We start from the raw sequence: 24562 nt of genomic DNA, 5'->3' as shown, positions 1-24562 counted from the left end.
TTTTAACTTAGAGATTCTTTAGTTTAATATTATAGAAGTATTTCTTTATACGCACTAAGAGCACTAGCTAGTTATAGTATATAATATACTAGATAGCTTTAAAAAGTCTAGTAAGTATATAAAGCTTAAGCGTACTCTTTATAGACTAAAGAACTCTTTACTACTTTAGTATAAAGAGCTCTTACGTATAGTAAAGAAAGTAGATTTTATTACTTCTAAAGAAGAGCTTTATCTTTTCTTTAATAGATAAAGAAAAATTCTTCTACTTTTCTATATTAATAATATACTACTTATATATTACTATACTACTTATTAAAAAGCTTTATAAGTTACTAATATAATAAAAGTAGTATATAACCTAGAAGAGAAAGGTTTAGTTAAATAGTTTCTAGAAGTAAAAGTATTATATAATTACGCTACTTATACTATAATACTTATATATAATAAGTATTTAGATAAGCTTACTAAGAAGTTTAACTTAAAAAGTACTTTTTTAAGCTTTACTATACTACTTCTAAGCTAAGAGCTTATAAAGTTAATAGGTAAAGTAAATAAGAAAGTAGTTAAAGACTACTAAGAGCGTATTAAATTACTACTCTATATAGCTATTATACTATAGTCTAATATAGTATACGCTACCTTAAAGCTTTTATACTTTTTTATAAATCTAAGTAAAGAGTATATTAAAGTAGTTAACTAAGTAATTATATACTTATATAAGACTTACTATTAGGCTATCTACTATAGAGCGTACTCTAGAGTAAAGCTTATAATTTATAGTAACGCTTCTTTTATAAATAATCTAGAGACTAGATACTTTTCTTAGAGCTACTTTATTATACTTTTTAGAAGTACTATTATTTAGAAAGTAGTATAATAAGTAACTATAATAACTTTAACTATAGAAGTAAAGCTTTTTACTTTTAAGTATATTAGTAAAGAAGTAATAGCTCTTAAAAGGCTATTTTAGAAGCTTATACTTACTTTAGAAGTAGTATAGATAATTTTCTATAATAACTAGTAGACTATATACTTAGTAGTTAGCGCTAATAAGTATATAATAATACGCCTTAGATATATTAATATCTAAAATATATAGCTAAGGTAAGAGTATACTAAAGAGTCTTTTAGAGTTAAGTACCTAGAGACTAAAAGTATACTAGCTAATAGACTTACTAAAAATCTATTAGTTTAGTAATTTACCTACTTTAAGAAGTAGTTAAATATAAAGAATATTAAATTATTAGTAGTATTATAAAGCTTATAAAGTATAAAAGAAGTTTTTAGCTACTCTTCTTAGAAAGTAGTAGAAAGTATATTTTAAGCGTAGCTTCTTTTATAAATCTATAGAAAACTACTTATTAAAAAAAGCTTTTATTAAAGTATATACTTTAAAGAGTGTAGTAAGATAAAAAAGTATATACTTAGAACTATAATTAGAGTAATACTCTTTTAGTTATCTAAGTATAAAGTTAAAGAAGTACTACTAGTTATTAGTAGTATTCTTATAAGCTTAAAGATACTTAAACTCTAAAGTAAAGAACTAAGAAAGTATAACTTTCTTTATAGACGTAAATATATAACTAAGCTTAGTAGTAATACTTTTATAAGTAACTATAATAGTATTATTAGTAATAGTTTTAGAAGATATACTTCTATTATTATTATTAGAAAGTACTATACTATTATCTATAGTCTTATTATAGTTAATTTACTTAACTACTAGATAAAGTTTTATAAAGCTTATTAGCACTAAAAAGTTAAAGTACTAGAATAAAACTTACTAGAAGAGCGCTACTTAGAAGTAAAAGTATTATTAGTCTTATTATTAAAGTTAGATTAAGACTACTTAATACTAAAAGTATTCTTAGACTTATTAGCGTTACGCTCTACTTTTAAAGTATTAAAGCTCTACTTCTTACTATATCTCTAGATTATATAGCTATACTTAAGACACTACTTAAAAGTAGTATTATAGTTATAGATAAGCTTATAAAAGTAAGAGTTCTTAATATTAAGTAGATAACTAGTCTTTAAGTTCTACTCTATAGTGTAAAACTAATTAACTATATACTTAGTAACTTTCTTTATATACTTAAGTCTAAAAAAGAGTTAGTAAAGCTTCTTAAGCTTAAAAAAAAGTATATATATATATTATTATATTTATAATTACTAATAGTACTAGTAAGATAGCGCTTAAACTTCTTACTCTTATTAATACTTACGTAGTTTTTATAAAAAGAGTTAGTAGCCTTTCTAGTACTTATAGACTAAAAGTATTAAAGGTATACTATTTTATAAAGCTTACTAGTAGTAATAAAAATAGGCTTCTTAGAGCTACGCTTATATATAGACTTAGTTACTAAAGCTCTATTATTCTTATTATTAGAATTTTTATTAAGTATATACTTTTTACTATTATACTTTTTATTATTATACTTATTAGAAGAATTAGTAATATCTAAACTATTAAACTAGATAGAGAGCTCTAGATTAAAAAGAGAGCTTTTTATACTACTTATAATAATAAAAGAATACTTTTTCTTAGAAGTAGAGCTAGAGAAAGATAAAGTATTATAAACTATACTACTTTCTTAAGAAATAAAGAGCTTATCTAAGGCTTTAGTAAAAAGCTTAAAAGCGTTAGAAAAAATAGTAGTAGAATTCTTAGAAGTAGAGCTCTTAGAACTAGAAGAATCTAGAAATAGAATATTAGAATAAGTATTACTAGTAGCTAAAGAACTAAAAACTATAATAGTAATCTTAGTAGAATACTTATAGAAATTACTAGAAAGCTTTTAAAAGAGCGTAGTAATATCTAAATTAGAGTTAGTATACTCTTTCTAGGTAGTTTTACTAGCTTACTTATTATTATACTTTTCTATTACACTAATAGAATTAGTAAACTACTACACTTAGTAAATTACTTTCTTTAGAACTATCTCTTAATAGAGCTTAATAGCCTTTAGAAGTAGAATCTTAAAGTATTTTTACTTAGTATACTACTTATTAATAAAGTACTTATTTTTAGACTTAATATACTTAGTTTTAGTAATTACCTTAGCTTTAGAATTTTTATTACTATACTCTAAGTTATACTTAATCTACTTATTACGCTTATAACGTAAATACTACTTATTTTCTATAGCTTAACTAGTAGTATAATACTTATAAGTAATTTTATTATAATACTCTTACTCTACCTTATTCTTAGCTTTAAAATTATAAGTATACTACTTATTAGCGTACTTCTAGATAGCGCGCTTATTATAATATAAAATATTATTAGTTTACTCTTAAGTAACTATATTACTATACTTAGTAAATAGATTAGACTTCTTAAGAGTATAAGTTAGAGTAGTAAATAAGTTATAGGTAGAAGTAAAAGTACTTATAAAACTAAAACTCTACTTCTTACTAGAAAAACTACGCTTAAAAGAGCTTTTAGAAATACTATAAAGCTTATTTAAGTACTTATAGTTCTCTATCTTAGAGAAAGTAGCTAGATACTTAGAGAAGTTAAAAGTATTAGAGCTTAATAGCTTAGCTTTTAACGCGCTTATAAAACTAAAGCTTAAAAAAGTTATTTTAAAGGTACTTATAAAGCTAGAACTAGACTACTTATTTTTAGAAAAGTAGCTATTCTTATACTTATACTTATTTCTTTTTAATATAATACTAAAGAGTTTAGAAATAAATATAAAGAGATATACTTAGTTTAATTAGTATAATAGAGTATACTACTAGAGTTAGTAAGTATACTAATAAAAATTAGAGATACTTACTTTTATTTTAAGTAAGAGATAGAAAGCGTTTAGCTAATTAAATAATTTTTAGTAATATTATAATTAGCGCGTGTACGCTAAGTAAGCTCTTAGTACTATATACGCTCTAATAAGTATATAATTAGTATTCTTAGCTATAATAAAAGAGCTTATTATAACTATATAGCCTACTCTTATAAAATACTTAGAGAGTATATTATAGAATATACTTCTAGATACTTCTTAAAAGTATAGTATATAATTATACTAGAATAGATTAAGATAAGCTTTTAGAAGCTTTACTACTTAAGAGAGCTTTCTAAGTAAGCTTATAATATAATAATTTATCTTCTATTTATTTCTATACTTCTAGATATAATACTTAGTAGAAAGAGCTAGCTAAGAGCTTATTACTAAGTTAATTAAGATACGTATAAGCGCTAATTTTCTAGCTAGGCTCTAGCTAGTAATTATAAACGTAGTAGCTTAACTTTATAAAATAAGTCTATTATAGCTTTATAGCTATTAATCTCTAGATTAGATATTATATAAATAGTTTAGAAAATACTTCTAATATTATTAGCTACTTAAGATTAGGTACTAGGCTACTAATCTTTACTTAGATTAGAGTAGAATCTATACTTATAGCTATTAAGTATATCTACTTAATAGTAATTATGTAGCTAGAAAGTACTATTAAGACTTTAAAGTTAAGTCTTATAGCTATATAAAATATCTTATTAGCTATTAAGCTTTTAATATATATTATATATAAGTACTAGTAATTAATTAGGTAATTATAACTTATAACGTTATCTTTAATAAGTAGAAGTTCTATTAAGGTAAGTATAAAGAGAAGCTAACTAAAGATTAAGTACTTAAGTAGATTAAAATACTTAATAATAGTAAGCTTAATAATTCTATAGAAAAGTTTAATATTCTTTCTATTAATTAAATAGTAAGTATAGTAGAGCTATTAACTACTAAGTAAGATTTTAGAAGTAATATAAACTATAATTAAAGTAATATAGTTAGTCTATCTATTAAATATAATTAAGACTTTATTAATTTAATAAAGATAGAGTATAAAGCTAGTATTTTATTAGAAATTTCTAATAATTAGTAGCTTTCTACTAAGCTTACTACTCTAGAACCTACGTCTAAGTATAAGTTTTTAGAGATAGATAATTAAAGTAATTATAAAGTTTCTAATAGTTAAAGAGTAGTATATACGCTTAAGAAAGCTAATTTATTAGAGTTTAAAAGTAGAAAGCCTTCTATATATAGATTAGAAGATCTAACTCTATCTATTAAGTCTATTATAATAGACTCTAGTTCTATAAAAATAGATAAAAAACTAGCTTAACTAGAGTAAGCGCTAAAGAAACTAAAAGGTAAGCTATCTAAATTAGTAGCCTTTTCTTAATAATTAATATAGCTATAAAATTAGCTAATAGCTAAATTCTCTAGAACGTGCTATAGTAGAAGAGTTATAGATAAAGAGCCTAAGCGCTTTCTTTTTATAAATATCTATTAACTATTAAAACGTCTAAAAGGTAAGAGTAAATAGCCTACTTAGTCTAGTAATTAACTAGAAAGTAATAGCGTAAGTAGCGTAAATATAGTAATTATAGGCTTAGTTAATAAGTAAGTCTAGATTAACTTTTATAAAATCTACTTCTTTAGTTTTTAAAAAGACTAGAATAATTAAGCTAGCTATAAGACTATAAACTCTATTATTATAGCTACTACGCTTAGTAAGTATAAGCTAAAGACTACTTACTAATACTATAATAATTTCTAAAAGCTACCTAGATTATAGAAATAACTAATCTAGTATCTAATATATATACTCTTTAAAGATACTTTTAAGAGAAAGATTAATTAGCTAAGTAAGAAGAGAATCTAGATAGAAATTTATAAGTTAAAAGCTTAAAATTAGCTACTTCTATTAAAATAGGTATAGACTTATAAGTATAATTAGAATAGCTATCTTCTTAAATATAAAGCTTAAATTATAGTTTATAGTAATCTCTAGAAAAAGAACTTAATTAATATAACTTATATAGTAATACTTACTATAAAGTTCTTCTACGCTATAATAGTAATTACTACCTAGAGTAATTTAGAGATTAAATAGTTTAATATTATAGAAGCGTTTCTTAATATAAAGATTATAGTAGAGAACCTAGTAATCTATAAGATACTAGATAGCTTTAGAAAGCTAGAATTATATATATAGCTTAACTATACGCTCTATAAATTATAAGACTCTTTACTATTATAGTATAAAAAGTTTTTAAAAACGCTAAGAGCTATTAGTATAATAGCTTCTTAAAAAGAGCTTTGCCTCTTCTTTAATTAAAAATATAAAATTCTTATTCTCTTTTATATTAATAATATTTTATTACTCTATTATAAGAATATAAAGTAATAAGTAATAGCTATATAAACTAAGATCTCTAGTAAGTATAAGATCTAAGATTAGAGAGACGTAGAATAGTTTCTAGGTATTTATATAATTAAAAACTAATATCTAAAGATAATTATACTTATTTATAATATATATATAGATAAGATACTTAAGAAGTTTAAGCTTAGAGATAGATTTTTTTTTCTAACGCCTTTACTATTAGAGAAGCTAATTAAGAATACTAAAGAAGTAACTAAGTCTAAGATTAAAAGATACTAGAAAATAGTTAGCTCTATACTTTATATAGTAATTATACTTTAACTAAATATAGTATATACTACTTTAAAGCTCTTATACTTTCTTATAAATTTAAGTAATAAGTATAAAAAAACTATAAAGTAAGTAATTATATATCTCTACTATATTTACTTTAATATAATCTAGTATAGTAACTATAATAGGTCTAATCTAATAATTACTAGAGACGCATTCTTTACTAATAACCTAGAGACTTACTAATTATTTTATAGATATATTACTATATTATATAAAGATATAATCTTTTAGAAAGCTATAAAGTAAAGTATAGTTACTACTTTTACTATAAAAGTAGAGCTACTTACTTTTAAGTATACTACTAAGAAAGCTATAGCGCTTAGACGCTTTTTTAAAAAGCTAGCGCTTAATTTTAAAGAACTCTAGACTATCTAGTATAATAATTAGTAAATAATTAGGCTAGTTATTAGAAAGAATAAGTATATTAATACTTAGCTTAAGTATATTAATATCTAGAATATATAGCTATAGTAGAAATATACTAAAGAATTATTTAAAGTTAAGTATTTAGAGACTATAATTATACCTATAGATAGATTAACTAAATTACTTACTTATTAATAGTTTAAGAAGTTTAAATAGCTACTTAACTTATAAGATTTATAATATTTAATTCTTAAGAAGTAGATAAAGTAGAAAGATCTTTATTTAGACTACTACTATAAAGATTAATTATATCTAAGCTAGATCTTAGTTACTCTAACTAGCGCTTAGTTATAAAGAAGTAATTACTAATAATTAACGTAAGCATAAAGTAGATAAATTACTAAACTTTTTTACTAGACTAACTTATATAGCTATCTACTTACTAACTACTATAGCGCTTATTTCTTTAATTATAACTTTTATAGTTATTCTTATTAAAGGCTAGCTTACTATTCTAGCTATTTTTAAAGTTCTTAACCTAAGCTTATAAATAAGTAGTTTTAGTAGCTTAAGTTTATATATAAATCTTAAGCTATATTTAATTATACTTAGTACGTAGTAGCACTTTTACGTACTTAGCTTTAGCTAGCTAACACTAAGTATAGTAATAGAACTTATTACTTATAATACTAAATATAGAGCTATTAGACTAGTAACTATATAGCTAAGAATTATAATAATAAGAATAATTATTATATAGCTAAAACTAATAATTATACTACTAAGACTAGTAGTTACACTACTAAGACTAATAATAACTATACTAATTCTACTACTAATTCTATAGTAGCTAATTTCTAAATTAAGAAGCTTACGTTTAGAAAGTTAGTAGTAGTAGCTACTAGAATAAGCTCTAATAATAATATTCTAAGTATTATAGTATTAGATTAAAGGCTATAAATAAATAACTCTAAGTAGAAATTATAGGTAGAGCTATCTAGCTACTATCTATATTAATCTCTTTTATTCTCTTACTTAGTATTATAGACTTACTATAAGTACTATATTAATTAGAGTTTTAAAGAGTTATAGGCGTAGTACTCTTTAAGCTCTTCTTATCTAAGAACTTAGAAGTTCTATTTAATAATTTAGCTAGAGTCTTAGAACTACTTTTAGCTTCTTTTTTCTACTTTTTATAAGTATAGAAATCTTAGTAAAGCTACTTATAATGCTTAATAGCGTTTTTAGTACTTTAGCACTATTATTAAGTTAGTAAAGAATTAAAAAAACTAAAGAAAAGAGAATTATAAACTTACTTTAGAACTATAGTAATCTACTAGACTTATAAAGTAATTATATAGATCTTAATTAGTAAAATAGTAGTTATAAGAGTTATAAAATAAATAATATATAACCTAATAAAGTTACTTAAAATAATTAGTTTTCTAAATATTATTAAGAAGCTACTAATAAATATAACACTTATACTTAGAAAGTTAAAAAGCGTTATAGTTAGATAATACTCTAACTTACTTACGTAGATAACTAGTATACGTTAGGTATAGATAATCTAGAAAAGTTTTAGGTATAGAAGCTTTACTCTTAGACTTTTTATAAAAGTAACTATAACTATAACTATTACTTAGAGATACTTACTTCTTTTAATTTTAAGTGCTTTAGTTTTTAATATAGTTAGATTACTAAAGACCTAAATTCTAAGTCTAGAAAGTATTATTAGTAATAAAGATACTACTTTTAGAAATAAGCTTAATAGTCTCTTAGATATTTTAGTTATTAAGATTATTAAACTAAAAGGCCTTATAATTTAAGTAAATACACTTAGTATATAACTTTAATTACTTATAATTTTTATAAAAGTTATTATTACTAAAACTACTAGTTACTTTAAAGCTCTAACTTAGTTAATTATTAGAATTTATAAAGCTCTAAGATAGTTAAGTATTAGAAGTCTAATTACTTTAGGTAAAGCTACTAGAGAATAGACTATTAGCTACTATTATTCTAGAAAAAAAAGATAGAATTTAAGTAGTAGCGTTTTTAAGTTAAGCGTAGTAGAGAGGTTAAGCGCTTAACTATAGAGCGCTATTAAGTAGAGCGCTATTACGCTAAGTACTATTATACTAAGTACTAGCTTATATATTATAATTACTACTACTAGAAGTATTATAATTAAAGTGTAAGACGCTATTATAGTAAAAGCTAAAGCGCTAATACTTATAGCTAGAGTTAGAGTTAGAAGTTAGATTATTAAACTAAATTATAATAGTTAGCTATTAATTTAAGTATAAAAGTAAGAACTTACTATAGTAATAGAGAGAATAGAAAAGTAAGTAAAGTAGTATATTAAGTAAAGTAGAGAATTAAGCGTAAGAGCTTAAAAGCGCTAAGACTTAAGAGCTAAGAATCTTAAGTAAATAAGTTAATTAGATAGGTAGCTTATTAGCTTATTAGCTTAAGTATTTTAATAATATAAAAGTAAATAATTATAGTAAAGAAGAGAAAAATTAGAAAACTTATTATTATAAAGTCTTTAATTTTAGTCTAAGCGCGTACTTATATAGAAAGCTAGCGTAGCTTATTAAGCTATTAATTATACTATAAACTTTACCTAAAAAAGATTAGAAGCTTAAATCTTACTATTAGAATTATCTCTTACTAGTTAAATACTTAGATTTCTATAGCTATTAGCTATATTCTAAGCTATTATAAAGTAATTCTTAAACTAATAAAGTTAATTTCTAAGCTATTAGGCCTTATTTAAATAAGTAAAAGCTTACTACTATTAGTATTAAGTATAATTAAACACTTAGTTAGGCTATAACTTACTACTATACTTTAGATTTTTAAGCCTAGACTCTACTAGAGTATACTAATTATAGTAGATTTAATAAAATTATTTTTAGTAAAGTAGATTAATACTTTTACTACTCTAAAAGATATATTAAAGTTAGAAAGTAGTTATAATTACTTAATTATAGATATGTAATTACTTAGCTCTTAAGTATATAGCTAAGAATTTTATCTTAATTTTCTTTAGTAGTAGATTAATTATAATATACTTATCTATCTTTAATTATTAATTGTCTCTAGCTCTAACAGATCTGCAGATGAGAGCAGCTCACACAGCTTGGACGGTGCGACATGTGGGACATGTTTCGGCTGTCAAGCGTGATGAAGAGGGGTAGAAACGACGAAGAACGGCGTTGTGAGAGCGGAAAGCTCTGCCGCACATCGATGCGTCACAAAATGATGCGTCCAAAGCATGCTGGGTGCTGCTGCCGTAATTTATGATGTTGCGGACGTAGTGAAACTGCGCTGTTACTTTTCCAACCCTAGAGGCAAATGTCAAAACATCAACCCCAGCAATTGCATTCTGCGTACGACAGACACTACAATGGACGATAAAGCCAAGGCATTCCTGGCTAATGTGGAAGGCGGAATCGTGCCAGTAACATGTCACGATGATGTCTTGCGAATCGCATACATTTATATCGATGAGGGGCTGTGGGACAGCCAGGGCGTATATGATGTTGTGGAGAAGCTGCACGCGCATGGCTGGTCTTTTGGTGAGGACGAGCTCCGCTTCAATCGGTAAGCTACATCCTCATATGAGAATCCCTCATACCGATGTACCCAGCACCTGCACGTGTGTGACTAAGATAAAACAGTACCTTGGATATATTTTATCTCGCCCAGATCGCAGCAGCCTACTACCGCTGGACCGACCAACTAAATGGAGACGACCCTCTCACCTTCTCAGACTTCGACGCCTTCTACACTGCGCACCATGACCTCTTGAGTCCCACAGCCTGGCGCTCCTACTACTCCACCGCATTCCTTACCCAACCCACCACAGCACGCTTCTACCGCATGCCCGACCTCCAGGATCTTCCGGACTCGTCCTCCCCACTGTGTCTGCCGCGTGACAATCCGGTATCCAAACACGTCCTAAAGCTCCCCCGCTGGGCTTATACTGTGGGGCGGACTTGCCACAGGCAACCGTTCCTTCCATTTGACACGATTACTGAAATAGCCCTCCGCACGCTTGACACAGCCTTGACACGCCTACACGCGGCCTACCCCAGCACACCCCCCTTTTCAGAACCACATGCGCGCTTCTGGCTAGACGAGTACTACAAACCTCCCATCGCAGAATCGAAAGAAGAAGCGTTGTCCACGAACACCAACACCCAGCTGGAGGGAGAGGAGAATATCCCTTCATCTTCAAGCCCTACATCTGACCCATCGCCTCGCAAGGACAACCGCGAAGCATGGGGACCCCATCACTTTGGGCTCAATGTCGCGTCGGGATTGTATGATATACACAGTTTGGAAGCACAGTACCTCGCACAGGTTTCGTCGGGCAAGGTTGTCGAACCAGAACCTAGCAAGCCAGTGTTTTTCTGGTGTGGGATACCGGATGGAGGGACTGCAGATCAAGCGTTGCAGAGGGGATGGCAGGAAGAGATTGGGAGTGATGAGGAGGTCGAGTTCCTAGCCGCTGTTGCAGTGGAGGAGACAGCCGGACTAGGAGCTGGAGCAATCAAGATGGATGAGTTGGACTGTTCAATCCGGTCACATATCCTACTAGCGGTTATGCAGGCTGCGTTGGTAGAGAACATGCAAGAGAGAGAACATTTCTTGGGGGAGCTGGAGAGGCGGATGGTACAAAAGGGGAGAATTGGTAAGGAAAAAGCAGGGAGGTGGGTTAGGGAGGCCTTGGAAATTATGGTGCCTTATGTACGCGTATGGCAGGGCAAATGGCCCGGTGCAGAGAAGAGAGGGGAGATGCTGCGCCGGGTCTTGGTGGAGAATCCACTGCTCTTTGCACGCTGGAAGTTGTCGCCTGTTTTAAGGCAGTTCGCTTTTGACGACGCAAAAGTTGACTGTCTCGGCTGCCAAGCGGCGTACTGTTAACTACTGCCGAGATCCCTTCCCCCGGGTAGTAGACAACTGTTGGCATACCCTACTGGTGAATGTAGTCGACAATCGTGTAGTATCTACTGCCTAACACGGGCCGATACCTGGATGGGCTCAAAGCAGAACTTGTGTCGCAGGACTGTGAATCTTGCTAATGATCAAAGCTGCTTTTGAACGGCTTTTGGTATCCGCAGTCGACCTATCTAGACGCGATTGACTGTAAGCTGTCGTGGAATTCCACCGTCGCGGTTTACCACGCTGCGATGCCGCTTACATGTTTGATTGGAATTCCCAGAGATAGCCCCCGCAAAACTGACGTTGTATTCAAAGGAACAACGGCTAATGCGACAGCGGCTGGGTGCTGCTGCCGTCATTTATGATGTTTGCGGACGTAGTGAAACTGCGCAGCCGTTGGGTCCCCTGATAGCGTTGCGCGCCATGCCGGATGCGGGCTTGATTGGCAGCCATGGAGGTAACGTGAAGACGCGAGGACGCGTCGAGGGGCGCTTTTCTTTGTGCGTGCCTGGCCAGCTCCACCGACGCGACCCATCGCGTCCGAGGTTCATTGATCAGCGACGCATAATTTCACGGCATCAGGGACCGTGTCATGGTCGCTGACATCGCCTTTGCCAGCCGCGAATCCTGTCATTGCGCGGAACCGGATCGCAGCCTCGCGCTACGCCTCTCTCCCACCATCGGTCCTTCAACACGACATTTGCCCCTCAGGGGAACGCCAAACGGCCTCTAGATGGGGCCTCCGGTGGACGGCCGCAATTCGTTGATTCGCGGATGCAAGCGATGAGCCGACGCTGGCTGTTGCACCGCGGCGGCGTCGATTGCTTTTCGCAAAGTTTCTTGGGTGCCTGGCCAAAGCTTCAACCCTTCAGGGAGCCCTGCGCAAAGAACGCGACCAGTCATCTCATCACTTTATCGTGCCGTGCGAATGCTCGTCGCATGCCTCAAGCAAAAAGTACGGTTTGAGACATTGGAAGTGTCGGTCCTCAGGTCCTGCTAACATGTCCTGAGCGGGCTCAGTTGTTTGCTGTAGAGGAGCACGCCATGCCACCGGCGCACAACTAGCGCCATCAGCCTTCTTTGTTCCGCCCTTGTTTCACAACCTTGCACAAGTGTTACTTGGTCCAGGACCGGGGGCTCAGCCGTCCTGACTCTTAGCTCTGGAAGAGGCAAAGTGGAACATGTGATATCGCGTTTACGCGTTAGGTCCATTTACGCGTCCAATCGCGTCGCAATTCACCCTCACCCTGGCCGAGGGCCGGAGAGTGGCCTCCTGTGAGGAGTCAGGTATATATACACGGCTGCAGTCGCCTAGTACTTGCATGCTATCGTCCTATTTGCCCTACGACGTTTCTGCCTAAGGATCTTTCGGAGTCGTCTGCTTTGCCTACTTGTATTCGTACGCTTGCTGCCTACTCACTGCACCTATAAGTATCAGCGATACCTCTTCGCACCGAACCCATCCATCGTAAACACAGCATTTCAACATCGCATCATCATGTTCTCATCAAACCGCACGCGCCATCAAGAGGGCAGCTTCTCGAAACATCGCGCATCCAAGTCCAAATCACACAAGAAGAACCCCTCTTTCAGAGACTCACCGAGGAGAGTAGAACGACTAGCACAGCATGCCCAGGCATCATCACCACAATCGAACCAAACTTCTCCAACACTGGGAAGGTGAGTTTGTTCTTTTACGATGAAAGCCGAAGAAATTTACTGACAACTTCCATCAGTGCCATCATCACTATCTCCGTCGGCCGCGAACAGCGACTCTTTGCAGCGCACGAAGACGTTCTATCGCATTCTCCCTGGTTCCAGACTCTCTGCAGCGGTCAGTTCTTCCAGTCTACCAACAAGCGCATCGACCTACCCGACGAAGAGCCCGAAGTCTTCTCATCGATCCTCGAGTACCTCTACAAGGGCGACTACTACCCACGTATGGAGTATGACAAGAAGCGAAACAGCTGGAACCTTGAAGATGGTGGCAACGCCAACAACGCCCACGAAGCCATCGTTCAGTCTTCGGTTGGACCGATCCTGAAAGACACTGTCATCTACTGTCAAGCCGACAAGTATGGACTCCAAGAACTGAAGAAGCTTGCGCTCAAGAAGCAAGGCCTTCAATCTGGCATCCAATGCTCGACTATCTTGACCTCCGCCCGTTACGCATATGCCAACACTCCTGACAACGACTCGAAGCTTCGTGCACACTACCTCGCGCTCATCATCCGCGCCCGACACACATTCAAGCGCAGCGGCACAATGCAGAACGAGATGGAAAACGGCGGCAAGCTCTTCTTCGACTTGTTCGTTGCCATGGTCAATCACATGGACGACCTTTCAGCGAAGTCGCCGCACTAAGTTGCTGCCATCGCATTTGATCCTCTCGAGCTTCCCTTGAGTAGCTTGCCCTCTTCATCGCCCCCAACTAATGACTCCTTTCATCTGCTATCTCTTGACCTTCTTGTATATACACCTTGCGTTTCAGCCTCGCGGCTATGCCTTTTCTTTACTGGGTTCTGCTTCAGTCTGGGTTTGTTGCTGCACGGCGTTACGGTCTGGATATACCTTTCTGGCACTCATTCACGCCACTGTTGTACTATACTTATCTCTTTACCTGGCTTGGTTTGCCTTGTCTTTCGCGTCTTCTCTATCGGCCTCAAAATTGCCTAGATGCGCAGGCCTTTTCGCATTGGTTCAACTTTCCTCTCTGCATCTCAAGACAGAAAACACTTCCTGGCTGTCATGCTACCAGAACGTTTGCGCTTTACTTATGTTCTTCGTCGCGTCTTCGACTCTTCTTTGGGGAAGCCAGTTGCTTCTCTACAATTGTTGCAGTATCAACTGCAGGACAGCGGCATCAAATTGTAACAGGATATGGTCGTATCTTTCGTACTATGTTTCAAGCGATTAATGATAGCATTCAATATCACGAACACTTACGCTTGGATTCTTGAGTACCGTATCTAACCTGACGTGATGGCGCAGTATTCTATTTAGGCCTCCAACTGCTCGTAGCGACCATGCTGCTCAGCCTTGATCCTCCGTCTCCACACTGGCTTGGCTGATATCATTGGCCGGCAACACGGCATCTACGCAGTACACACTTCACAACCTCCAAGTATATAGTTGGAACGATAACCAAGCGCATGTGGACTTGATGTTACAGTAGACACCGTGATTACCATATCCGCAGTACTTGCCAGTTTTGTCACAACTTTACACACCACGCAACACGATTACCGCAAAGCCACCACCATGTTCCCCGAAAAACCACCTCGACACTCAGCCCAAGCCATCGGCGCAAAACGCGTCGGAGGCAAGAAAGTTCCAAAGCAGTATCGCAAATATCACCCAAACCATAAGAACAACAGTAAAACGGGGGGCAATGTCGCTACCAAGTTTGCGCATAACCTGATACGCGGAGTGAAGTCTATCATCGAATCGCTCTAGACGTGGTTACCTCCGGAGCAAAGCAGCACGGTACATTGCGACTAAGGCATGTGGGCTGCGAGCGGAAGCAGGAGGAAAGAAGGAAAGACAGAAAGGGTGAGCCGTGAGCTGAGGTGCGTCGGCGAACGCTATACACGACACCAGTCCGGGATGAACCATACAAGGCGGGATGGAGAACGAATGCAGCGTCTGAACGATGCCCGAAGACAAAGCCAAGTGGATAAGCAGGACTCGGCACGGAGACGAGGGAACACCGCCGATCAATACGCGTTGACTCATCTTGTCAAACGCTCCACATGCGCGGACTAGGCGTGGTACTGGTACTTGCTGGTACAGTCACAGTTATTCAGCCGGCATACTTCGCTGTTCATGCAAGATGCGACAAGGACACCATCTGCACGTCGAAGCGAGGCGGAAGCAAATGTATCGCGTCGCGTCGCGTTGGGCTGGTAGTGCAAGTGGGGTAAAGATGGACAGGGCGGCGGATTGGGTGTGGGCGGGGGCCTGCAACGCGATATCAGCTGAGAGGGCGACAGCGCGTCTGTGCGGGACGCGGCTTGGGGTCCTGCACCAGTCACTGGCCGCGTCGAAGAGCCGGCTCGTCTCACGAACCATGCAAGGGTGGGGTTAGATAAAGGAAGTACCAGGGAATCAAAGTTTGAGGCAGATCGGTAGCATTTATTGAGATATTGGCGATTTCAACTTGCCTTCCTTCGTCGTCAATCCCCACTTGGCGCGATGGTGTGGTGCATCGCACATCGTCGTTCCATGCGCATCGAGGCTGCTTACACATGCGATCGCGCATCTGCTCCCAGCTTGGACAGTGACGTGTCGTGGTTCGTGATTGTGATAGAGCAAGGAGTCGATCTGTATGGTAGACGGGAGCAGGCCGACGTTTTTAGGCATCAGACCCCTGTTCCCGGGAATGCGCCCTTCTTGTTCATGACTACCATGCCGTGTTCGCGCGAGATGTAGCCTTTCATCAGACCCTGCAATCTGGGTTAGCCGAGTGGGTTCTTGGTGTGACATCCGTGACGAGGCTGCCTCAGAGCCGGGTAAGACCTATAGAAGCCCAACGCTGGGGCATAGCGTACGCACCTTGTAAATCTGGTTTGCCAATAGGCACTCGACCTCGTCGTCCTCCACTGCTTGGCCGCTGCCTTCGCCTGCAATACCCATCCTGAGCGCGGCGGCAAAGTTTGCTAGCGGTACTCGCGACTTCCGTATCCGGTCCTTCTCCGTCTGTCCTTCTTTGAGATCGTCAAAGCCACCAGCGAGGTAAACCTTTCGGAGAAGGTTGCGCAAAGCGATGTCGCGGCTCCGCTCCAGAGTAAGGAAGATGCGCCGCCTGACAAACTCGGGCTCGCCTTCTGCCAGTGCCTTGTCGAAGCCCGTAAGGTCGCCTCGCTTTATGCAGGATACGAGGGGGCCGAAAATGCGTTCTAGACGAGGGGCTTCGGCGAGTAGGCTGGCGGTGGGAACCTTGTGTTGAGTGATTAGGCGGCAGGGAATGAGGTATGTGAGTATGAGCCTGAACTGTTAGTCGCGAGGAGTTATCCGTTGGATTGACCTAACTCACGATTTGTTTTGTTGCGACTTTGACCAGCAAGATTCCCATGCCTGCTGCAAGCTGCTTTCTGCCTTGGCGTAGTCTTCCTGCAGGAACGCCAGCACTCCAAGATAGTATTTGTATGTGACTCTATGCGCTCGCGGGTACAGCTCAAATGTAGGTAGGTCGGACTGCGCTTCGATCGATCGTACAACGTTCTTGGATAAGCTGATTGCTTTCAACTGAGTACATGCGCGTTAGCTGTCGTTACACCACTCAGACTGCAATAGGACTTACTTTGAAATACGTCTTGAACTGAAGGTTGGCTATGCAATATACACCCCACTTTCGCGATTGTGACATGTCGGGGTTCCTGTCACCCAGACAAAGGGCAAAGATCCTGTTGAATACTCGCGCAGCTTCTTCAAGCTTCTGATTTTGAGGTGCTGTGCTCACGATATCGTCTGAGTAGCCGGTGTTGAGAGCTGCTGGTTTCGACTTGGCCAATTGCTCGTCTGCTTTGATTGCTATCTTCCTAAGATGATTTGCAGTGAAGTACAGGGTGAATATGGCCCATGCTGGTAGCAGTCCACCAGATATGTGCTTGATGAAGATGCTCGTCAGGTCCTTCCACGTATCGTACACTGCCAGGTATTGACGCTCATTCAGCTTGCCCTGATTTGCTGCTTCGTCGGTCTTGATGATCTCTTTGACAGCGCGCCAATAAGTAGCAATGATATCAACCCAGGGAGAAGCCTTGGCCTTTTTGGGGTTCATTCGCTGTTCGAGCGCATAAACAACATCGCCTTCAATCTTCTCATCACTGGATGCGCGGTAGAAGTCGTATAGCCGGCCAGGGTCATGCGCGGGTGCGACTGGACTGAAGAAGTCTGCGACGGGTTGCGCAAGGCCACTGGCCAGTGCCTGATGGAAAGGCACGAGTGCAGCTTGCATGGCGGCCATGAGGGATTCGGTCGGGTTACGGGATGTCGGTTGTCGCGTGAATCTGAAGGTTTGCGCGACTTCAGTTGGTACTCTCAGCCCTTTGACATGGTGCGGATTATTTGCTGAGAACCAACTGGTGGGTGTTCTAGTGGTCCTCGAGGTGGTCGGGTGTTTGGGCTGTTTGTTCGCCGACGTCCATAGCGCCTGCCGCCAAGTTGTTGTGGGCCCCTGCTCAACTCGGCTAGCGCGCACAAGGTGGTGTCGAATTCGCTTGTCAATCCACGATGGAGACGACCTGACTGAACTTCTCAACTCAAGGTACTAACCTCACAGCACATTCAAGGTCAGTCTACGTCGCCAGCTCATACCATACCGCCCGCTAACAAGTCGCAGATGGGTAAGCAATTTTTCTTCGTCCGCAACACCGTCCCGTCCAGCAATTGCAGCCGATGGAATTTTCGAACGAGGCCAGCGCGGCCGTGACCGTCTCTCACCATCGCGATAAAACGACACGAAGCTGGGGCCGAATGGGAAGGAGCTTTGGTGGTGCATGCACAGCGGAGAGGCCAACGGCGCTGAAAACTTATGACGATGGCAGCGAAGCCCGCGAGATCGTCCGCACGCGACAAACTCGAATACGACCGGACTCTACTGCCCTAACCCGACCGCCGCCCCCAACCACGACCGCTGCAATTGCTGGACTAGGAGAGAATGTTGTCATTGAAGCATTACTGACGATGCTTCAGCACGCTTCCAGGAATACCAGATCATCGGGCGCCATCTGCCCAGCGAGACCAACCCCTCGCCCAAGATCTACCGCATGCGCATCTTTGCGACCAACGAGGTTGTCGCCAAGTCGCGGTTCTGGTACTTCCTTGGCAAGCTCCGCAAGATCAAGAAGGCCAACGGTGAGATCGTCTCCGTAAACCAGGTATGTCGAGGCAGCAGAAGACTGCGCAACAACAAACTGACCCGGTTCAGATCCACGAGAAGAAGCCCCAGAAGGTCAAGAACTTCGGTATCTGGCTCAAGTACGACTCGCGCTCCGGTACCCACAACATGTACAAGGAGTACCGTGAGATGTCCCGTGTCGCCGCCGTCGATGCCCTGTACCAGGATATGGCCGCCCGTCACCGATCGCGCTTCAGGTCCGTTCAGGTATGATCAAATCGACTCAGCCGCCTGCGTCAAATCACTCACACTCAATCTAGATTCTCAAGGTTGTTGAGGTCGAGAAGGCCGACGACCTCCGCCGCCCATACATCAAGCAGCTCCTCACCAAGAACCTCAAGTTCCCGCTGCCCCACCGCATCAACAAGAAGGTTGGAAAGAAGGTCTTCTCCTCTACCCGACCATCCACTTTCTTCTAAGCGTGTTTCTCATTACGGAGTGCGGTCTGGATGGGAAGGGATGTTATGGGTTTCCCTCGGTTATGCATGCTTCACGAAAAGAAGTACATTAGGAACGAATGAAAATCCCTGATACCTCCATTCGGCCGTCGGTGCGCGTGATGCAATTTGGGGTGCTAGCTAGCCACGCGCGTGAAGGCGATACTTGCAGGGACGTCGAACAAAGGCGATACCGAGGGATGAGTTGGACGATAGACAATGAAGTCATGCCAATACACTTGAGCAGTACATGTTGCATTTCGACCCACTTTCTAACATGTGATTAGATCTTCGCCCTTCCTGTTGGCGCCACCTTTGGCCTTCCCAATGTGTCTATTGGCATCCACCATGGGTACCCAGTCACATTTGTCTTGTCCATGGTCCCCGTGAAATTCGCCGGCCTCTTCTCCATGAAGGACTTTACGCCCTCGGTGTTATCCCTGTGGTTAGTCAGTTTATGGATATCAGTTACAGCAAGAAGGACTTACGGCGATCCAAACAACTCGTAGATAACCCTACTATCCAACAAATGCTGACCCTCAGGACTCCCCGCATCCCTGTACATCAGCTCCTTCATCAGGTACGTACTCACGCCACTCGTGTTCTTCACCACGTCCTCTGCAACCTCGAGCGCTCTCGGCAACACATCTTCCGCCTTGTCGCACACCTCAGCAAACAAGCCGTCCCAGACCTTGTGGCTAGCAAGATACGTGCTGCCTGTCGTCACGGCCTGCATAGCGCGACTATGGCCGATCAACCGGGGCAGGAAGAAGGAAGAACACGCTTCCATGATGAGTCCACGGCGCGAGAAAACAAAGCCAATCTTCGCCGACGCATAGGCTATGCGGATGTTCATGGGCAGCGTCATGGTGATGCCGATTCCCACTGCAGACCCTTGCAGCGCAGCGATTGAAGGCTTGCGGCAATGATGGATGGCTAGGGCGACGCGACCGCCTCTGAAAAGTTTCTTGTTAGCACACTATTCTTTGTCACTTTGACCAACCCAGTCTCGTTCTCTTCCATCGCGGGAAGCGATTTGAGACATATCACCAACACAGCAATGAAGGATACCCAACATACCCATCCCGATGATCCTGCACCCTCTCCGCATCCGCCCCATTAACACCCTCCCCAAACCCCTCATCTAGATCCGCGCCCGCACAGAAAATCCTCCCGTCGCCTGTTACCACGATGCATTTCACCCGCTCGTCTGCGTCGAACATGCCGTATGCGCTTTCGATCTCCGCGCGCATGGTATCGGTGAAAGCATTGTGGTTTCCGGGCCTGTATAATGTGAGGATTATGACAGAGGGTTCTTTTTCGTGGTGTTGAGTGCGGATTTGGGTGAATTTTAGGTCGTTGTAGGAGGTGGGAAGGAGGATGTCGGGTTTGTGGCGTGGGGTTTCTTTGGGGGGCATTTTGGGTTGAAGTCTTGGTCTGATTTGAATGGGTGGGTGAATGACAGACACAGTTGATGTTTTGGGGAATTAAATGCTGGTTACATGCGCGTGGTACGTACGTATCCCACGTTGTCCGGGAGCGTGGACGTGCTTGTCGCGTTGATGATGCGGGGAGACGCGGAACCGAGGTACGCGTTGGCGGTGTTCGACGTCGAAGCTTGGGTTCGGGTAAGCTCATCTCAGCCATTACAGCCTCTTTACACGGAAGATGCTTGTGAACACTATCTTTGTTTGCGGGGTGATGAAGTCATCCAAGCATACAATATAACACCTCTTGCGTGTTATGAAATGTACCTTTGTCAGTAACGCTCACGGTCGCTCAATCATTTCGTCAACAGAACGCTGCTTCTTCAGTGCGAGAGGATGCAATGTCCAAATATCATCTATAGTGGCTGAAGCCAAGTCGCTTGCTACTATTACATAGTGGTATCATTTCTCCGTACGAGACATCTAAGCGGTGACCTCTCCCTCCGCAAAAGCTCTGCCAATTTCCCTCGCAACTCCCAATCTTAGCACCGCAATAATATCCTCACTCTTTGCACCCTTCGGGAAGCCTTTCCGCCAGTCCCACGCACGCTTACTATCGTCTACGTGTCCACCCTTGACAAAGACCGTCGAGCCCTCTGCACTCTGACCATCTGCGGAGCCGAAATCAATTGAGCCGATAAGCGAATATTGGCTTGACGCTGTCGTCAAATTCGATGTCGACTTCGATAATTGTTGAGAGGCATTGGGGTCGTGTGCGGAGAGGAGGGTAGTCGCAAGTACTTCCTCACATTGCGTTCGGATCATGCTAGGTGCGGTATCAAGGTCCTCGATGGCCGCGAGGAGGTCGTACAAGTGGCGGAGCGTCAATGTGCGTTTGGGCTGGTTGACAAAGACGAGTGCCTCGCCTAGCAGCGGTAGGAGAACGTCGACTTGAACCACAGTTTCTGTCTCTGGGTCGTACAGTCCGCCACGAATGCTTGACGCCGCACTGGCGATGATGACCATGAGCGCGTTCGCTGCAGCTCGTTTCCGTGCCATGGGTCGATGTGCTGGCTTCTCTCCGGGCTTCAGCAACACCTCTTCATCTCGTAGGTCGTAGTATTTGCGTATTGTTGCGTAACCACTCAGGTGGTTTGAAAGGAGGGAAGCTGCCTCAGAGTCTAAGCTTGCGAGTTTTGTCAGGGTCTGCTTTGGTGAAGTAATGAGCGAGTTGAGCGACTCGTCCAGTTCATCTAGAGGCGGATAGGCGGTCGACTTGATAAGGCAGTGGGCGACCAAGACTCGTAGCACCTCTTGAATCTTTTGTGCGTCGTGGGCACGGGCGTAGTAGAGCAGTGTATCACCATAGCTCTCGGTGTTGGTGCGGAGATGGTCGGCGTATTTCTGTAACTGTCAGCTTGTATTCCGGGGTGTTCCTGGTCTATAACATACCTGAGCGATGATGACGGCATGCTGTGAGAGGCCCAAGTTATGGCAAAGCTGGGTGATCTTGTCGACACGAGCTGAGGACTCGAGTTGCAAGTCGTTTAGTATCCGCTCAATCCGCTCATTTGCTGTAATGCCGTCGTCCAGTCTACCGAGAATCTGCACCGCGATCTCCCATCCTTCTTTGGATGTTTGGCCGTCTCTAGCCTCGAGTTCGCCCCTGGCAGGCAACAAATTGGCGTAGGCAATAAGTATGTCGTCTTTTCTCACACCCTTCGGCTGTTGCTGTTCAGTGTAGCTCAGGACCATCAGATCACTCTGGTCGAACTGATCCATCAGGCCCTTTGCGCTTGTGAACCATTCTCCTGCACTGGCAAGCTCCGCGACCGCAGAAGCCATGGTGAGGGACCATCCCTGCAGGATTTGGAGAGCGCCCTCGATGTTGTCATCAAGTATACATGCTACGCCCACCTCGAAAGGGTCGACAGCATTGACACTGAAGTCTTCGTCGCTGTTCTGGATAACAGCCGCCAGCGCGGAAGATAGCCGTTGGCAGTACGCCTTGACCGGAGTCACGTCGACAGGGCGCACTCGTTGAGACCGGATGATGGAGCGACGGCTTGCGGCCAGACTACCCTGTGAGGAATCTTCCTCCTCTCCATTCCACCAGACGCTCAGACCCACTACTGCTTCGATCCAATCGGCCGATAATTCAAGGATTGCTTCTTCATCGCCCAGCAAGAGCTTGTAAACCGTGCTGAGGGCCTCGTACACTGACCAGGGCACTTTACTCTCGGCTTTGCGACTGGCCACACTAAGCTGGAAGCTTGCCTGAGTTTGCGATATGCCAAAATGTGCCGCCTTGAAAGGCTGAGAGATAGAGTGTCGGCTCACGCTTTCGCCCTCGGCAAACTCCTCCAAGCCAGCACTCACTTGGTGAACGCGCTGCCTAAAGATGCTCCAATCGTGTCCCTTGATGTCCCAATCCTCCGATGCGATGGCTGGACATTCCCGAAGGAGATCGATTGCTTGACGAAGCGCGTGGTTTGCGTATGAGAGATGTGACCCGACGTAACCTGAAGTGCCCAATCCGTCGTGTTGAGCTGTCTCGGCGTGCTCAAGCTGAGCGCCCTGAAGTAGTCTCATAGTCTGCGAGAAGTTGCCCCGGACAGTAGACACATGGACAGCTTCCCAGAACGAGGAATGTCTTGAATATCCGCGGGTCTCCTTCAACACCACTTCGGCCTCGACCTGAGGGAATGTGCTGTTCAGCCAGTCGAGCAGCACTCGCGGGATGGGTGTGTATTGTTTCGAATCGGTTCGCGCTACGAGGGAGAGGGCGGAGGCTCGCTGGTTTAGGCCAATCTGTGGGGGGTTGTGAAGGGTCAGCAGAAGAGCGGCAAGCTGGCGTGCTTGCGACAGCTCCTGTGAAGTCGACCTGTGTGCATCTGGCCAAGTTGCGATCAACTCCTGAGCGACTGTGCCAAGCACCTCAGTCCGCTTGTCTGGCGAGTCTGATTGAAGAGACTCGTGGACTTTCTCGACCAGACACTCCGTCTCCAATATGATTTGGTCGGACTCGCGCAGAGCCTGTCGGTCGCTGTTGGAAGTAAGGCCCTTAGCGAGCGCAAGGAGATCGAATCGCGTCTGTTTTGCGCCTGACCGCACCAAGGCTGGGCTTGGCTCCATGTCGGTTGCGCTTGTTCTTGAGACAATTGACTGGGAGAACCTGTTCTGTGTTTTGTTGCGGCGCTGCGGTGAGAGCGGCTCGTCCTCCTCGGTGCCCTCATCTTCGTCCATGTCGTCATCTTCTTCCTGATCTTCATCCGCATATTCTTCTTCTGATTCGCCCTCCGCGTCCTGGTGTAGGGTGTGTGTGGGCGCCTGGAACTGGCCAGAAGTTGCGATGCGTCCGCGCTGTGTTGGGGGCCGTCCCGAAGTCGAAGTGCCTATTGAGCCGAGCCCATTGCCTTCAAACATGCTTCCCTTGGGCGGCGAGCTACCGAACAGCGAGTTGCTGGCGTAGTCATAGCTGTTTGGGTTGAAGGTTGGGCGTGCATTGCCAAAGAGTCCTTGGTTCATGCCTGGCGGCGGGCCAGCTGGTGTTGAGGAGGGATAGTGCGATTCGTCTAGGGGTGGAGGGCCAGCGGGTGTGGTCGAGGGTGCGTGTAGGCTGTCGTCGTAGTAGCTGCGGCCGGGTGTTGACGGTGGTCCACGAAACATTGCTCTCTAGTCGCAAGTTTACCTGGGTACGCGGTGGAACAGGCGAACAGGGATCCAAAACCAAGGTATTTTCTCCACTTAATTTCCCAGTTCACACGTTGCGCCGTACATGCGCCGTAATGAATTATTTCGCGTGGTGAAGGGATTTGATTGTTCTTGGTCTAGCTACTGTCGCGGTCGCAAAACATAAACTCTGGACCAGCTCCAGCGACGCGCTCGGCTTGGCGCGTCCGCGGGCCGGCGTCCGGCGAAACCTTCCCCCGGCTTCACAAAGTGCGCGCGCCGTGCAAGAG

The 24562-nt window shown here is 41.0% G+C and overlaps 6 protein-coding genes across 6 annotated transcripts; 3 read left to right on the top strand and 3 right to left on the bottom strand.

Annotated features, from left to right (window-relative positions):
* Positions 1-10162: 10162 nt before the first annotated feature.
* Positions 10163-11817, top strand: J4E78_004912 (uncharacterized protein; the record flags this gene model as incomplete). The annotated part of the gene is made up of 3 exons (XM_049365537.1): positions 10163-10169; positions 10287-10491; positions 10569-11817. 3 exons carry the CDS (start codon positions 10163-10165, stop codon positions 11815-11817), a joined length of 1461 nt encoding a protein of 486 aa, XP_049223338.1.
* Positions 11818-13333: 1516 nt separating this feature from the next.
* J4E78_004911 (uncharacterized protein) lies at positions 13334-14199 on the top strand (the record flags this gene model as incomplete). Its single annotated transcript, XM_049365536.1, has 2 exons — positions 13334-13515; positions 13572-14199. 2 exons carry the CDS (start codon positions 13334-13336, stop codon positions 14197-14199), a joined length of 810 nt encoding a protein of 269 aa, XP_049223337.1.
* Positions 14200-16196: 1997 nt separating this feature from the next.
* Positions 16197-17803, bottom strand: J4E78_004910 (uncharacterized protein; the record flags this gene model as incomplete). The annotated part of the gene is made up of 4 exons (XM_049365535.1): positions 16197-16280; positions 16390-16822; positions 16871-17082; positions 17138-17803. 4 exons carry the CDS (start codon positions 17801-17803, stop codon positions 16197-16199), a joined length of 1395 nt encoding a protein of 464 aa, XP_049223336.1.
* A 375-nt stretch (positions 17804-18178) lies between these two features.
* Positions 18179-19155, top strand: RPL20A (60S ribosomal protein L20A; the record flags this gene model as incomplete). Its single annotated transcript, XM_049365534.1, has 4 exons — positions 18179-18182; positions 18532-18716; positions 18767-18943; positions 18997-19155. The coding sequence occupies 4 exons, from the start codon at positions 18179-18181 to the stop codon at positions 19153-19155; spliced, it is 525 nt and encodes a 174-aa protein (XP_049223335.1).
* Positions 19156-19456: 301 nt separating this feature from the next.
* Positions 19457-20591, bottom strand: J4E78_004908 (uncharacterized protein; the record flags this gene model as incomplete). Its single annotated transcript, XM_049365533.1, has 3 exons — positions 19457-19613; positions 19662-20129; positions 20254-20591. The coding sequence occupies 3 exons, from the start codon at positions 20589-20591 to the stop codon at positions 19457-19459; spliced, it is 963 nt and encodes a 320-aa protein (XP_049223334.1).
* A 492-nt stretch (positions 20592-21083) lies between these two features.
* Positions 21084-24269, bottom strand: J4E78_004907 (uncharacterized protein; the record flags this gene model as incomplete). The annotated part of the gene is made up of 3 exons (XM_049365532.1): positions 21084-22004; positions 22053-24145; positions 24263-24269. 3 exons carry the CDS (start codon positions 24267-24269, stop codon positions 21084-21086), a joined length of 3021 nt encoding a protein of 1006 aa, XP_049223333.1.
* Between the last annotated feature and the right edge of the window lie 293 nt (positions 24270-24562).

This window comes from Alternaria triticimaculans (genome assembly GCF_023758025.1).
Source record: "Alternaria triticimaculans strain BMP 0046 chromosome Unknown scaffold_5, whole genome shotgun sequence".
Lineage (NCBI taxonomy): Eukaryota > Fungi > Ascomycota > Dothideomycetes > Pleosporales > Pleosporaceae > Alternaria > Alternaria triticimaculans.
This window is presented reverse-complemented; position numbering and strand designations above follow the sequence as displayed.